Genomic DNA, 13,829 nt, shown 5'->3' with positions numbered 1-13,829 from the left:
TAAACAGATTTAAAAAATTGGCCATAACTACCCAATGAAGATCCGTTTGCGAGTAATGTATGTAACGATGTTACCAACATTTTCTACAGGGTTTTTAGAGAGAATCTGTTTGGTTGGTTGTTGGTATTTTGTACCCCCTAATATTTGCATGCACAAAGGAACCAGGACACCTCAATGGAGAATCAATTTTGTCTGTATTCCTGGAAATAAACCAGACATAAAACATGTGTTTTAGTGTTGGTCTTATTTAGTCTAGAGTCAGAGACAATGTAAAAATCATCGCACTGTACACCACATACCTCATTCTGTATACTGACATCAGCGTCTCTCTCTACCAACAGACGAACAAGATCCAGATTATTTGCCCTCAGGGCTAAAAGTAAAGGCGTCTTCCCATCCTGCAAAAGTTAAAAATAGTATGTAGATAAAGTCCGGACTGAGTGTCAACAAGGTCACGGATTCTACATTTACCTCAGTTTACTCACCACAAAAGGCATCCGTTTTTAGTACAAAAATACATTATTTTTCACGAACTCCCCAATAAACAACTGTCTCGTTCGTGTGGAACAGGTGACAGTAAGGTAACATGTTCACATAATTCAGTGCTATTTGTAGTATTGTTTGTCGTGTCCATTGTGAGTGTTCGTCATGTAGCTAACGAATTGTTCATTCCATGACTGTGTTACCAGTTACATTTCTACCTGTATGATTTCTTTTATTTCCAGGGTGCGGACATTTATGTAAAATTAAAGTTTAGATGAAGTCCAGCCTGAGTATCTGTACTTTTCAGTACAAAGATACATTATTTTTATGAACTGCCCAGTGAACCACTGTCTCGTTCCTGTGCAACAGATGACAGTCAGGGAACATTTTCACACAATTCAGTGCTATTTGTAGTATTGTCTGTCTTGTCCATTGTGAGTGTTACTCATGCAGCTGACGAATTCTATAAATGTGTCACCACTTACATTTCTACCTGTATAGTTTCTTTTGGTTGCAGAACGCGGACATTTATGTAAAATCACAATTTGGCACTTGAGCATGATGTACGTGACGACTAATTGTATTTAGTATCTTGGTCCAACATGCTCTCTTTGTAAACAACCATGCAGCCCTTACCTTATTCTGTACGTTGACATTGGCTCCGTGATTTATCAACAGACGAACAAGGTTCAAATCACCTGTCCTCATCGCCCAAAACAATACCGTCTCTCCTTCCTGTGGGATGTCACAATAACACGTCATTTATATATTGTCACGATACAAGGTTTGGTTTCTAATTATTAATTACCACTACCCCACAAACACCCCACCCTTCCTAACCCCCTCCCCCAGAAAGTATTATCTCTTTCCTATGGTCTGCCAGGATATTGTACTAATTGAGAGGCTAGTCTAAAAACACTACTGAGCGACCATTGGCCGTATCTATTTAATGAATAATTATTCATTATATTTGTTGGTATTTTTGTATCTCCTAATATTTACATGCACAGCGGAACCTCAATGGAGAATGAGTGAGTGCTTGTGTTTAACGTCGTACTCAAAAATTTGTCAGTCATATGACGACGAAGGAATCCTTAGGGTGTATGTAATGTGCCTCCTTGTTGCAGGACGGATTTCCACCGCTCTAAAACCAGTCGTTGCACAATTCCCGTCATGTTGAATGCCAAGCCAGGAAGTTACAACTTCCTCTTATAAAGTCTTAGGTGTGACTCGACCCAGGACTCATCCTGGATCTACCACTCCCGAAGCGGACGCTCTACTAACCGTGCTATAAGAGGCGGTATCTCAATGGAGAATGAATTTAGACTGTATACCTGGAAATTAACCTAAAGTAATGCATGTATTTTTGTAATGGTCTTACGTAGTCTAGAGCTAGAGACAATGTGAAAATCATCGTAACTATACACCACATACCTCATTCTGTACACTGACGCCAGCGCCTCTCTCTACCAACAGACGAACAAGATCCAGATTATTTGCCCTCAGGGCTAAAAGCAAAGGCGTCTTTCCATCCTGTAAAAGTTAGAAATAGTTTGTAGATGAAGTCAGGGTTAAGTGTCACAAAAAGGCCGCACACTTTTGACACATACAGGTTTATGTTTGGGAAAAAATTCTATATGATTCCATTTCTGAAAACACCAACAAAATCAAGCACTGAACCGGTTAGCATGCTGACATTAAATAACGCAAACACTCCAAAACTGTGTACAGAACATTAGCGTCGTTTCTGAACATTTGGATTCTATAATTTTACACCAGTTGTTTACACACAAGGAATACGTTTCCAGTATAAAGATACATTTTTTTTACGAACTGTCCAGTGAACAACTGTGAAACCGGTGACAGTGAGGTGACACTGTTTACATAGTTAGGTGCTATTTGTAGTATTGTCTGTCTTGTCCATGGTGAGTGTTACTCGTGTAGCTAACGAACTGTACATTCCATGACTGTGTTACCACTTACATATATGCTTGTATGAGTCCCATTATTTCCAGGGCACGGACATTTATGTAAAGTCACAGTTTGGTACTAGAGCATGATGTACGTGACGACTGATTGTGTTTGAAGCCTGCAGACTTCAGTAGCACAGTCTGTGTAAAGTCGTGAACTGTTACCTTACACTTGCGGCACCGTTCGGTACACATATCTGGGCCTCTTTCTGGTAAATTACCGTAACGGACATCATATCTGCCTCATTTAAGAGCACATCAGGAATGTATTCCGGTCAAATGAACCAAACTGTGGTATTACACCGTAAAAATATTCAGCAAGTGTACCAATTATGTTCAATATATTCGAGGCATCCGCAATATATGTTTACCAATTTTGTTCAGATTCCCTCGAGTCTAGAATTAGTTTTGAAGCTTTTCAAACATGTTTTATGCAATTAACATTTAAAATCTCTTTTGAGGATAACTGAAACATAAATCCCTTGTTTATATTGACACAGATAATGTGGTTTTTCATTTGATCTGTGGATGACGTACTAGATCCTGAATTTTCACATCAGCTGCATTTCTGACTAGGAGTCTAAGGCGATCCGGATCATTTGCCTCCGATGATCCAGGGGTAATGGTGTCTTTTTCCTCCTGTGTACCGTAACAATAATATATAAACCACGACCTTATCTCCAGGCATGCAGAACTTGCGCCGATTCACCCACGTCACAAAATTTCATTTCGCCAAATTTTTAAATTCAGACATATTGGGAAAAAAAAAGAAATTGCAACTAACATCACCGTTTTTTTATTGATTTATTTATTTTTTAACTAAATCTGCTTAGGCCATTGTGCCTTGAGGGAGGGGGGCAATTTGCTACCATATAGGCATTTACACGAACAGTGAGAATAAAACCCTAACTGAGTGAAAAGCGTAGACCGAAAAGAAGCGTTGTTGCACAGGTGACTGTTTGTCATCTATCACATTGCCTTTACTCTTTGTTGTGTGTGATGAATTATATTGTATTCTCATATAATTTGCCAACTATCACACTGCTGATACTCTCTGTGTTCTAAGATTTATTATATTGTATCGCTATATCCCCCGATTCTGCTGGTGGACTAAGCCTCCATAAGGCCTGGTTCCTTTGCATTCTTTTAACGGTGCTGTGTGTTAATTGTGATGACAACACAGCATTTGAGTCCTTCTAGACCAGTGACGTCAAATTAATTGCCAGTAATAACACTATATTTTTCTTACCTAATTCAGCTTAAGGCCGGATGCTAGCGACCGTGTTATTTCCTGCTATTTAGGCATGTACATGAATAGACGGATCAATACTTAAATGGTAATATAATGTGGTGATACCCGATGTAGTAAACTCTGTGGTCGGGTTTATGTACGTCGGAACAAAATTTATGACGAAACAATACAGAAAGTCCAGGTGCATCAGTGGTACAATTTGGCTGCCTCATGTTTTCATGTTCATGTAACAAAATTTTTTATCGAGTCAAGGCATCCTCCCTACTAGAACGTAAGCAAGAAAACATCTTTGAGCATGCACATGTATGACATTGAGGCCTTCATGTGTGTGTTCAGAATTGTGTATTCAGGAGCTTTGTACTTAGGAGTTCCGTCATGCTTACTAATCAAGTACCAGTCAAAAGTCTATTTCAGAAAAGAGCCTATTATACAAACAGCTTTGTAACATTGATTTCATTTTAGGGGAGAGAACACATTTATACAACCTATAACTTATGTGATAGAGCTATACTTAAAGTTTAAAAAAATGTCTCAATTTTCTGCCAGCAGTGCTGGTTATTTGAATAATTAATAGTTAAACATCGAAGGCTTGGAAATCCCTTTCAGACCGCCATTTTAACAGATTACATACGTCATCGGGCTTAGCTTTGCCCAGTAGCTATTCAGGGCATGGTATTCCAGACACAATTTGGCAGCCTACAGCCACAGATGTAGGCATGATGTACCCTCTAGTGAATCCCAAACTCTTCCTTGGTCTAAACACATTAATATTCACGAAATACGTACGTATTTAGCTACTACTGGACATGCTACGTATGGTAGAAGTAAATCCTTAAGCACAGTGACGTCACAATGAAGATTTAAGAGGAGGAAAGGAGGCTTTTCATTGGATAAGTCTAAAGCGTGGTGAAAATAGTGGACTTTTAATGTTTGTCGTATCGGTGGACTTTGTAGAAAATAACAATGTTTAAACCTATTTTCTTTCTGACGAAAAATTAAAAAGAAATTCCATACAATTTGTGTAGGTCTTTCACGTAAGGCACTGATTGTATAAATGTGTTCTTTTCATTTAAGACCACAGTGATTCCACGATGTTACATCTAGCTCGTCACGTATGTAATATGTGTGTTTCCCAAGCAACAGCAACTCACCTTATTCTGAATGTTGATATCCCCGCCCAGATCCACAATCTGACGGACAATATCCGCATTATTTTTACGCACTGCCCAATGAACAGCCGTTTCTCCTTCCTGTGGAATGTCACAATAACATGCATGTAGCAGGTTCATAGACATGAGTGGTATAGATGTATCTCCCGATTGTTAGTGTATATCGTGTAGGTAAAGGAACTATCTATTGATAAACCGAACTGACCAAGGATGTGTTGCGTTAGTCCGCAGTGCCGCAATCACACTATACCGCAGTAGCGCGGTCACACGCAGCACCACAACACCGTAGCGATGTACCACAGTCTCGCAATCACACTGTACCACAGTGTCGCGGTCGCTAATAGCACCACAACACCGTAACGATGTACTACAATACCGCGGCCACACACAGCGCCGTAGCATCGTAACGATATACTACAGTGCCACGGTCACACTGTATCACAGTACTGCAGTCACAAACAGCACCACACCACCATAGCGATGTACTTCAGTGTCACTGTACCAACTTGCCGCGGCCATACACTACACCACAGCACTGTAGCGATGTACCACAGTGCCGCGACGACACTGTACCACAGTGCCGCAATGGCACTGTACCACAGTACCGCAACAGCATTGTACCACAGTGCCACGGTCACACACAGCACCACAGCACCGTAGCGATGTACTACAGTTTCGTGGTCACATTGTACCAAAGTGCCCCGGTCATACACTGCACCACGGCATCGTAGCGATGTACCACAGTGCTGCAATGACACTGTACCACAGTGCCGTGGTCACACACAGCACCACAGACTCTGAGGTAATGGCGTAATCTGATCAGAAGTGCGCAGCTGTGTTCCACGAAAAGCGGTGTATTAACTACATTATACAGTGTGACAGCCAGGCAGAGTTTTATAACTTTGCTGGACATTGTTATTTATTTATTTGTTTGATTGGTGTTTTACGCCGTACTCAAGAATATTTCACTTATACGACGGCGGCCAGCATTATGGTGGGTGAAAACCGGACAGAGCACGGGGGAAACCGACGACCATCCGCAGGTTGCTGGCAGACCGTTCCACGTACGGCCGGAGGGGAAGCCAACATGAGCTGGACTTGAAAGCACAGCGACCCCATTGGTGAGAGACTCCCAGGTCATTACACTGCGTTAGCGGGCTAACCAACTGAGCCACAGAGGCCCCGCTGGACACTGTGGCACTCCAGTTTTTCTACTCATCGTAAAAATGAAGAATTATTGAGCATGGCGTTAATCAACACAAAAATCAGTAAATAAAAGAAATATATTATTTGTAAGCACTGCCCGGTGAACGGCTACATGTATCTTTCCATTCTTCGGGATGTTAGACCAATATAATAGGTGTAAGTCATGTAGATGAAGAAACAAAAACTCTTCATCGGAGCGGTGTAGAGCTGTGACACAAGTCCCCTAACCTGAAGCGTTTGGATAATTTATATAACGTCACGAATTATATGTGATGACAAGAAAACCCATCAGCAATCCCAGGTCAGTGACGCCGAAGAAATTACTATTTAAATCGGTACAAATTTTTACAGAATTGTCCACCTTGAATCCTTCCCATGGTGTATATTCTTTTGTATGTTACTCTCGCCTGAGCCATGTCCCTAAGCAGTGCGTGTATGACGCTTTTAGTGAAGCATTAACTGAAAAATTCAAATGCAGACCAGAAGTTTCATGCCAAAGACACAAGACATGACACCCAACCCAGTCACATTTCAGTCTTCTTTCCCTGTTTTAACCTTCTAGTGCTGAGCGCTAAGCGAGGCCGGACAGGCAGAGAACATCGTGTAAAAACGGGACAAAGTTGGTCACTTGTTTTGTCGGCCATTTTGGATTTCTTTCATCTTAGAATTGTTTTAAAACGTCTTTTCACTAATGAACCAATTTTTTTAAAATTCCATATTCTTGTAAACTGACCATGTGTATATGAAGTTTAAGGAAGGCGTCGAAGTTCGTTCACAACTTTAAAGCTGGTCAAAAATATCAGATCGCAAAAATTTCTGGATTTGTATAACCTTCAAGTTTTCTGATATATTTCAGACTGCTTATGTCCATTCTGCTCTTAGTTTTCTCTCGTGCTGGGTAGTTTTTATGAAATTAGCAACAAAAGTGTTCAAAACTGTTCGAAAGCCTCTTATCTATTTAGCAGGCGAGTTTGTGTAAGACTGCATGAAATTTCTTCGCCACTGTAATTTATCGCGGCAACTGGCATCAACCTTTCAACAGTGAATTTTTCTGTGTTCTGTTTTTGGCTACAAGCAGAAGATCAAAGCCACATACCCTGTATGCTGGCCTATAGTAGTATTACCATTGTACTAGATACCTGGCTGTCTGCGATTCAAATCCAACATGCTGTATTTTTTTTGACGTTTTTCTCCTTTTTACCGTAGTTATCATTACTATTACCAACATGATTTATGCAAAACTTGCCAAAGCAGATCTTGGAATTACTGTCCTCGACAGCTATATTTTCAACTTGAATTAGCGAGAATCGAACTACTCAGACAAACTTAAATATTGGGATGCAACGAAAGACATGCTCTTGCTATGTACAGTTGTATGAAGACATTTGCATGATCTTGTTGAATGAGATAGGAGTGTGTAATACAGCTGTATGGTCCACGTGTCTTTTAAATTATTCCTTACTTGGACCATATACGTTTACATGTAGTTGTGAAGATTTGGCCCTTGATCTATTAATTATAGCTGGTTCTACTCAACATACCTGATCCTGTTTTGTGAGACTCACTCCTTTCTTCACGAGTAGACGAACGCTGTCTATATCACCGTCCATTACTGCCTTGTGCAAAGACATCTGGCTTCTCTGTGGATTGTCATAACTATGTATCAATTACGACATCGATTTACAATTACGACATTAGTTTACAATATTTAACTCATCTGCACATATCTCCGGTATACAACAGATATCTTAACTAGTCAGTTACATATTTATCCCACTCACTGTTTACAGATATACTCACAGTCTCCCATCGAAGATACTGCATACATTTAATGCCAGCTAAAACTCCATATCCAGTAATATCCAGTCAGCACATTTTAGTATGTATAGACGACATTACGGAGAGTGACATTTAGGCACAAGACAGTTCGATATAGGCCCGAACCCAGCATGTCGATCAGCGATATTTTGACACTAAATGCTACTCGGGTTTCATGTGTCAGTATGTCGTGTGCCATAATGTCACGTTTTGAGTTTGTAACAAAATGTCCCAACACCAGACTTTATGTAGATTATAAAATGATGTACAAACCTTCATTACATCAACGATAAAATTTTTGTGGAAATACTCTGTATATAATCTGTGAAGGCTTTATTTCCATATCTATAACGTATCAATAATAGTTATCCAAAGTAATGACAAAATGAACGACCCGAAGTACAGGATAGACTTAATGAGCTGTAAAAGTTCAACTTGGAAGGGCACACTCGCCTTAAGTGCTACATGATATGAACTAGAATGGTCCAAGTATGTTTCTCCACATAGCACATGAATACGTGATGGGGCCATGTGCCACAGTTCAAATTAAGGTTGCCTTTCGACGTATTTAAGGAACATAATTCTGTACCATTCGCCATCATACACTGTGGTTGATTTCATTAGCTCTCTATAGATGCAGTATTACATACCTTATCCTGTACACTGGCATCCTCAGCCTTCTTTACCAGCAGAACAACAACGCCCACATGGTTTAACTCTGACGCGATGCGCAAAGCGGTCCTCCCGTCCTGAATTATGTCGCCAGACAGTAAAAATAGTGTAGTTTAGTTTACATTAAGACTCCAAAGGTCAATTAGACTCAGTATCACAGCCGATTATGTAAAAAGTATAAGAGCAAAGAGTTCAATATAACATAATAACTACAAGAAAACAACAAAGCTTTAAAATAAACATAATAGGTCAGAGCGCAGTGTAACACATCACTACAAACATAATCTCCATTTTTACAGTTTCATTAACAGTGTAGGCTTTCAAAATATGAAAATACTAATTATTTCTACAAGGCTCCATACGAACGTGACAAAGAAACATATGTGGCAGAGGATGTAACAGGTTAAAAAGTTATAAAAATTGCTTTACTCAAAGAATATGTCAAAAAATGAATATGTCAAAGTGACTAAATCGAAGTGCACTTAGGAAGGGTGAAGGTAAAGGTAAGCAGTATGAAGACGACTCAAATTGGATCCATTTCACAAGGAATTAACAGGACGTCAATGATTTAAAATTCTACAGTATATAGGTATATGGCATGATTAAATTTCTGTCCTCCGTCAATGGATACACTTTGCGAACAGTTGCCATATTGGGACAATCTTATACAGCATAATTAACTGTTCATGTCCTAAGTAAGACCCAGTTTGATTTGAAAAGAAAATTCTTGAATTTTGCTGTATGAAGTGCTAGGTTGAGACGTATACGTGAGCTCGCACAAACATTGTTATTGGATGTTACATGTATTTATATAGCTTGGAGTTCAGATTTCAATAACGATAAAAAATACCTTTTATTCTGTAATGTTAAAGCCATTTACACAATGTATTTTTTACTCGAAGGCTTGTACAAACGATAGTTATATAAGCAATAATAACTATCGTTACTTGCCATGGCACTTTGTCATGGCGTTTGGGAACAAAATAATGCCCTAAATACATGGACCTCTATGACACTTATGTTACTTATTTTTTCGTCTGTCGAGCACTATGCGGCGTCTGTCCTCGGTTACTTCGTTACGATCAATCCGAGCCACTGTGCTGAAAGCCTCGACGGGTTTGACAAAGAGAGGTAACTGCATCAGGTGTTTGAAGGGAGAGCGCCTGGGGGACCGTTTCACGAAAGTCTAAAGGCCAAGCTTAGACGGCTAACTCAATTGGCCAACTCGCAATTCTGTCTAACACGTTTCAGAGGGAAATTATTGAGCTATCCACTAAAGTCTTTTGTCTTAGAGTTTGAAATTTAGCCCAAAATCTTTTGTGACGTTCGAAGGGGGGTAGGGGGACACAAATCCGGATTTAGTTGTGTTATTATTCCAGTTTGTGAACGGTCATTTATTGATTTAGGAAAAATAGGATTAGATCAGCTTCTGCCAGTAAATGAAGGTCGTGTTCAAGCTTACAACCCACCAAAGCGCATCCGTTGTTGTTGTTTTGTTTTGATGGACTATTTAGAGTTATGGTCCTTTGTTGGCAAACTTCGTCAAAAACGAAAATGAAGAAGAAATTATCATCCTTAAACCCCAAGCACTCATTCGCTCACTCATATAACCGATATTCATTGATATAACTAATTCCTTAACTAATTATAGACATTCTTCTCAAACACAACAGCAGATTTTTTAATGAAAGAAGATAGTTTAGACGTACGTGACTTGGGAGAGGGGTGAGCTAGAGTGGCGAGAAGGACTTTATCTGCAATTTTCCTTGCAGCCAGAAAATGACAAAAAGACATAAACTTTATGTTTTGAAACAATTTAGATCATTCTATCATGTTTCTGTTAAAATTAACTGTTGATTTCAAGTTTAATGATAAATTCAAAATGGCACATATTAGGGATCTTACAATAACACTAAAAACTAAAGGAAACAGCAAAAATTTTGATTTTTTCAAAAGGACTTCCACATTCTCGTTTATCTGTCTCCGGGTGCCATGAAAGGTTTAACTAATATCTTGCTTCTTAATTTGATGTCTTAATTGCATGGTGGCTGTAATGACGGAAACCTGCGCATTGGCCGTCATTGGTTCGTTGTAAGGTCAAGCTCTCTGGATAGCGGAGAAGATTTCTCTCCTCATTCGAAAAACAAAGTAAAGTGATTCATCCAACTCACTGTGGAGTAAGATTGTTTGTGGACGTTTTGAGTAAGTTTGTGAGTGCTTGGGGTTTAACGTCGTACCTAACAATTTTTCCTTAGAGTGGATGTAATGTGCCTCCTTGTTTGCAGCACGGATTTTCACCGCTCTTCTTGCACTATCCACTCCATGTTGATCGCCAAGCGAGGAAGTTACAACTTCCTCTTTTAATGTCTTTTAATGTCTAAACATTTACATGTAAAAAACTTACATGTAAATGTACAGGTCAACCGAATATTTACCTAATGGTGTACAAGAAATGGAGACAAAATGTGCACTGCTGAATTTTCTTCGCTTCATCAACAATACAAAACATGCTTTAAAATTGGTCTTATTAAATTAATAACTGGAGGTTCACAATATACTGATATACATGTTATAATGTTATCAGGCGATTATTCATTTTATAAAAAGGTGTGAGAAAGCTACCATTGCAGAAACGCTATCGCGACATAATTTACTTCTACTGAACCTATAAACATAGTCTGTCTGCTCAAGATCTGAAGCGCTGAAAGCTCATTATGTCACGTTAGTTACATCTTCGGTCTACAAAAAGACGTTAAAAAATATTCACCGTAAATCTTAACATGGAAGTTGGAAATATTCACACTTATTATATCGTATGCAGAGCAAATTTATTTAACTGCAGACAGAAAATTAGGCGCATAGCGCAGGTCTTGAAATTCAAAGGTCAATTGTCACGTGAGTAAACTACCTAGCAAAGTACCATCTATCGGCAAATATTGTGGCCGAACTCACATCAGTATATCATGTACCTTATCCTGAGTTGGTAAAATTTTTTCAGAGGTTTTGGACAACTTAAAGTCGTTAATATGTGTCCGACCTCTAACTGAAATACTCTGTCTGCCCAATAACTAACGCTGTCAATAAGTTACCTTAGTTACACCTGCGGACTACAAGAGCTAGTTGTAAAATATGCGTCGTTTTTTTAAGGAAGGAAGTTTGAAATATTCACACTCATTACATCCTATATAGAGCAATTTTATTTAGTTGCAGCCAGTGGATTTGGCGCAAAGCACAGGTCTTGAAATTCAAGGCTCAATTGCCACGTAAGTAAACTACGTAGCAAAGCCTCATCTATCGGCAAGTATTGTGGCCGGTCTTACATCAGTATATCACGTACCTTATCCTGAGCATCGATATCAGCGCCCTTCTCCAGCAGCACACAAACAACACCCACACTGTTATTGAATGCTGCACCATGCAAAGGTGACCACCCATTCTGTGGAAAGTAAATATAATGTAATACTTAAAATGCAACTTCAGTAAAAATGCTATTAATGACAGATTCACTAATATTGTACGTAAATACACAAATCCACACGCGGAATGTAAAAATGGTACGATTGTCAGTTGCTTTGGTGTCGTACTAGGTAATTCAACGAGGTTGTAATGAGAAAGTAATGTAGAATTTAACAAATACAAATGTATCCATACATCAGCTATGCCTGATTCTGAACATTGACATCGGCGCCCTTCAGCGTCGTATTTTATGAATTTCAACAAATACCTCAACGTGTAAGGCGCTGTTGACATTTATATACGATTTGAAATGGGCAAGTCTTGTTCATTTCATTTCTCAATGTACTGATTTTGCAGTTGGCCTTTTAAAAATCACTATGTCTATGTGTCTATGTCACAGGCACTCTTACACACTGGCGTTATTTTCTACAGCTTTCAAACGAAAAAAACACCTTTCTTAACTGTTTGATGGCACACCGTGACATTTACCTATGTCAACAGTTTAATTTAGTGAATCGTAGTTATCAATTAAACTCATCTCTAACGGCTGTTTTATTTTAAAAGATACGTTTTGGCTTTAATAGTTCAGGTAGACAACGAAATTCTCAGCAATTCTTATCGAAAAGGCTCACATTATGAGTTTTAAAACAGTATGTAGATTTTCACTCCCGTATGAAGTTCGCAGGTTGGTGAAATTTTTTCAGGGGTTTTCGACAACTTAAAGTCGTCAATATGTGTTCGGGTGCTAACTGAAATACTCTATCTGCCCAACACCTAACGTGGCCGTTGCCTCGTCTTTCTAAGGCTGGAAGTTTGAAATATTCACACTCATTACATCCTATGTAGAGAAAATTTATTTACTGGCAGCCGGTTGATTCGGTGCCTAGTACAGTTCTTAAAATTCAAGTCTCAATTGCCACGTGAGTAAACGACGTAGGAAAGAACAATCTATCGTCAAGTATTGTGGTCGGCCTCACATCAGTATATCACGTACCTTATCCTGTACATTGATATCAGCACCCTTCTCCAGCAGCATAAGAACAACACCCACACTGTCTTTCAGGAATGCACATTGCAAAGGTGTTCTCCCATTCTGTGCAAAGTAAATTAAATGTAATACTTGAAATGCTGCTTGAGTAAAAATGCTATTCATGACACATTCACTAATATTGCAAGTAAATACACATATCCCCACGCGGAATGTAAAAATAATAAGATTGCCAGCTGCTTTGGTGTCGTATCAGGTATTTCAACCAGATTGTAATGTGAATGGATTGTAGAATTTAACAAATGCAGTGGTTCTACTTTTGCAATTTGAGAAACAAATAAAGACATGAGTGTGAAAGAGTTGCTGTCATTTATATGTGGCTGGAAATGGGTAGATTATGTCCTCTTCATTTCTCAGTATACTAAGAAATTGTGGTTTTGGGGTTTAGTTTTTAAGTATTGTAGCCTGGCCTCATATCCATACATCACCTATGCCTGATTCTGTACATTGACATCAGCGCCCTTCAGCGTCGTATTTTATGAATTTGAATAAATACCTGAGCGTGTAAGGCGCTGTTGACATTTATATACGGTTGGAAATGGGAAAGTCTTGTTCATTTCACTTCTAAATGTACTGATTTTCCACTTCGCCTTTTAAAAATCACTATGTCTATGTGTCTATATCACAGGCACTCATACACACTGCCGTTATTTGTCAACAGTTTAATTTAGAGAATCGTAGTTAGTAATTAAACTCATTCCTAACGGCTGTTTTATTTTAAAAGATACGTTTTGGCTTTAATAGTTCACGTAGAC

General features: G+C 39.0%; 1 protein-coding gene across 1 annotated transcript in view; it reads right to left on the bottom strand.

Annotated features, from left to right (window-relative positions):
• Positions 1 to 2,966: 2,966 nt before the first annotated feature.
• Positions 2,967 to 13,829, bottom strand: part of LOC135462638 (ankyrin-1-like) — a 33,299-nt gene continuing 22,436 nt past the window's right edge. The window contains exons 21-26 of the mRNA XM_064739861.1: positions 13,021 to 13,119; positions 11,908 to 12,006; positions 8,549 to 8,647; positions 7,622 to 7,720; positions 4,857 to 4,955; positions 2,967 to 3,092 (exon numbers count right to left, since the gene is read on the bottom strand). Of these exons, the coding sequence (XP_064595931.1) occupies positions 2,967 to 3,092; positions 4,857 to 4,955; positions 7,622 to 7,720; positions 8,549 to 8,647; positions 11,908 to 12,006; positions 13,021 to 13,119 (621 nt within the window). The remainder of the gene's footprint in view (positions 3,093 to 4,856; positions 4,956 to 7,621; positions 7,721 to 8,548; positions 8,648 to 11,907; positions 12,007 to 13,020; positions 13,120 to 13,829) is intronic.

The sequence above is a fragment of the Liolophura sinensis genome, chromosome 2 (genome assembly GCF_032854445.1).
Source record: "Liolophura sinensis isolate JHLJ2023 chromosome 2, CUHK_Ljap_v2, whole genome shotgun sequence".
In the NCBI taxonomy this organism is placed as follows: Eukaryota; Metazoa; Mollusca; class Polyplacophora; order Chitonida; family Chitonidae; genus Liolophura; species Liolophura sinensis.
This window is presented reverse-complemented; position numbering and strand designations above follow the sequence as displayed.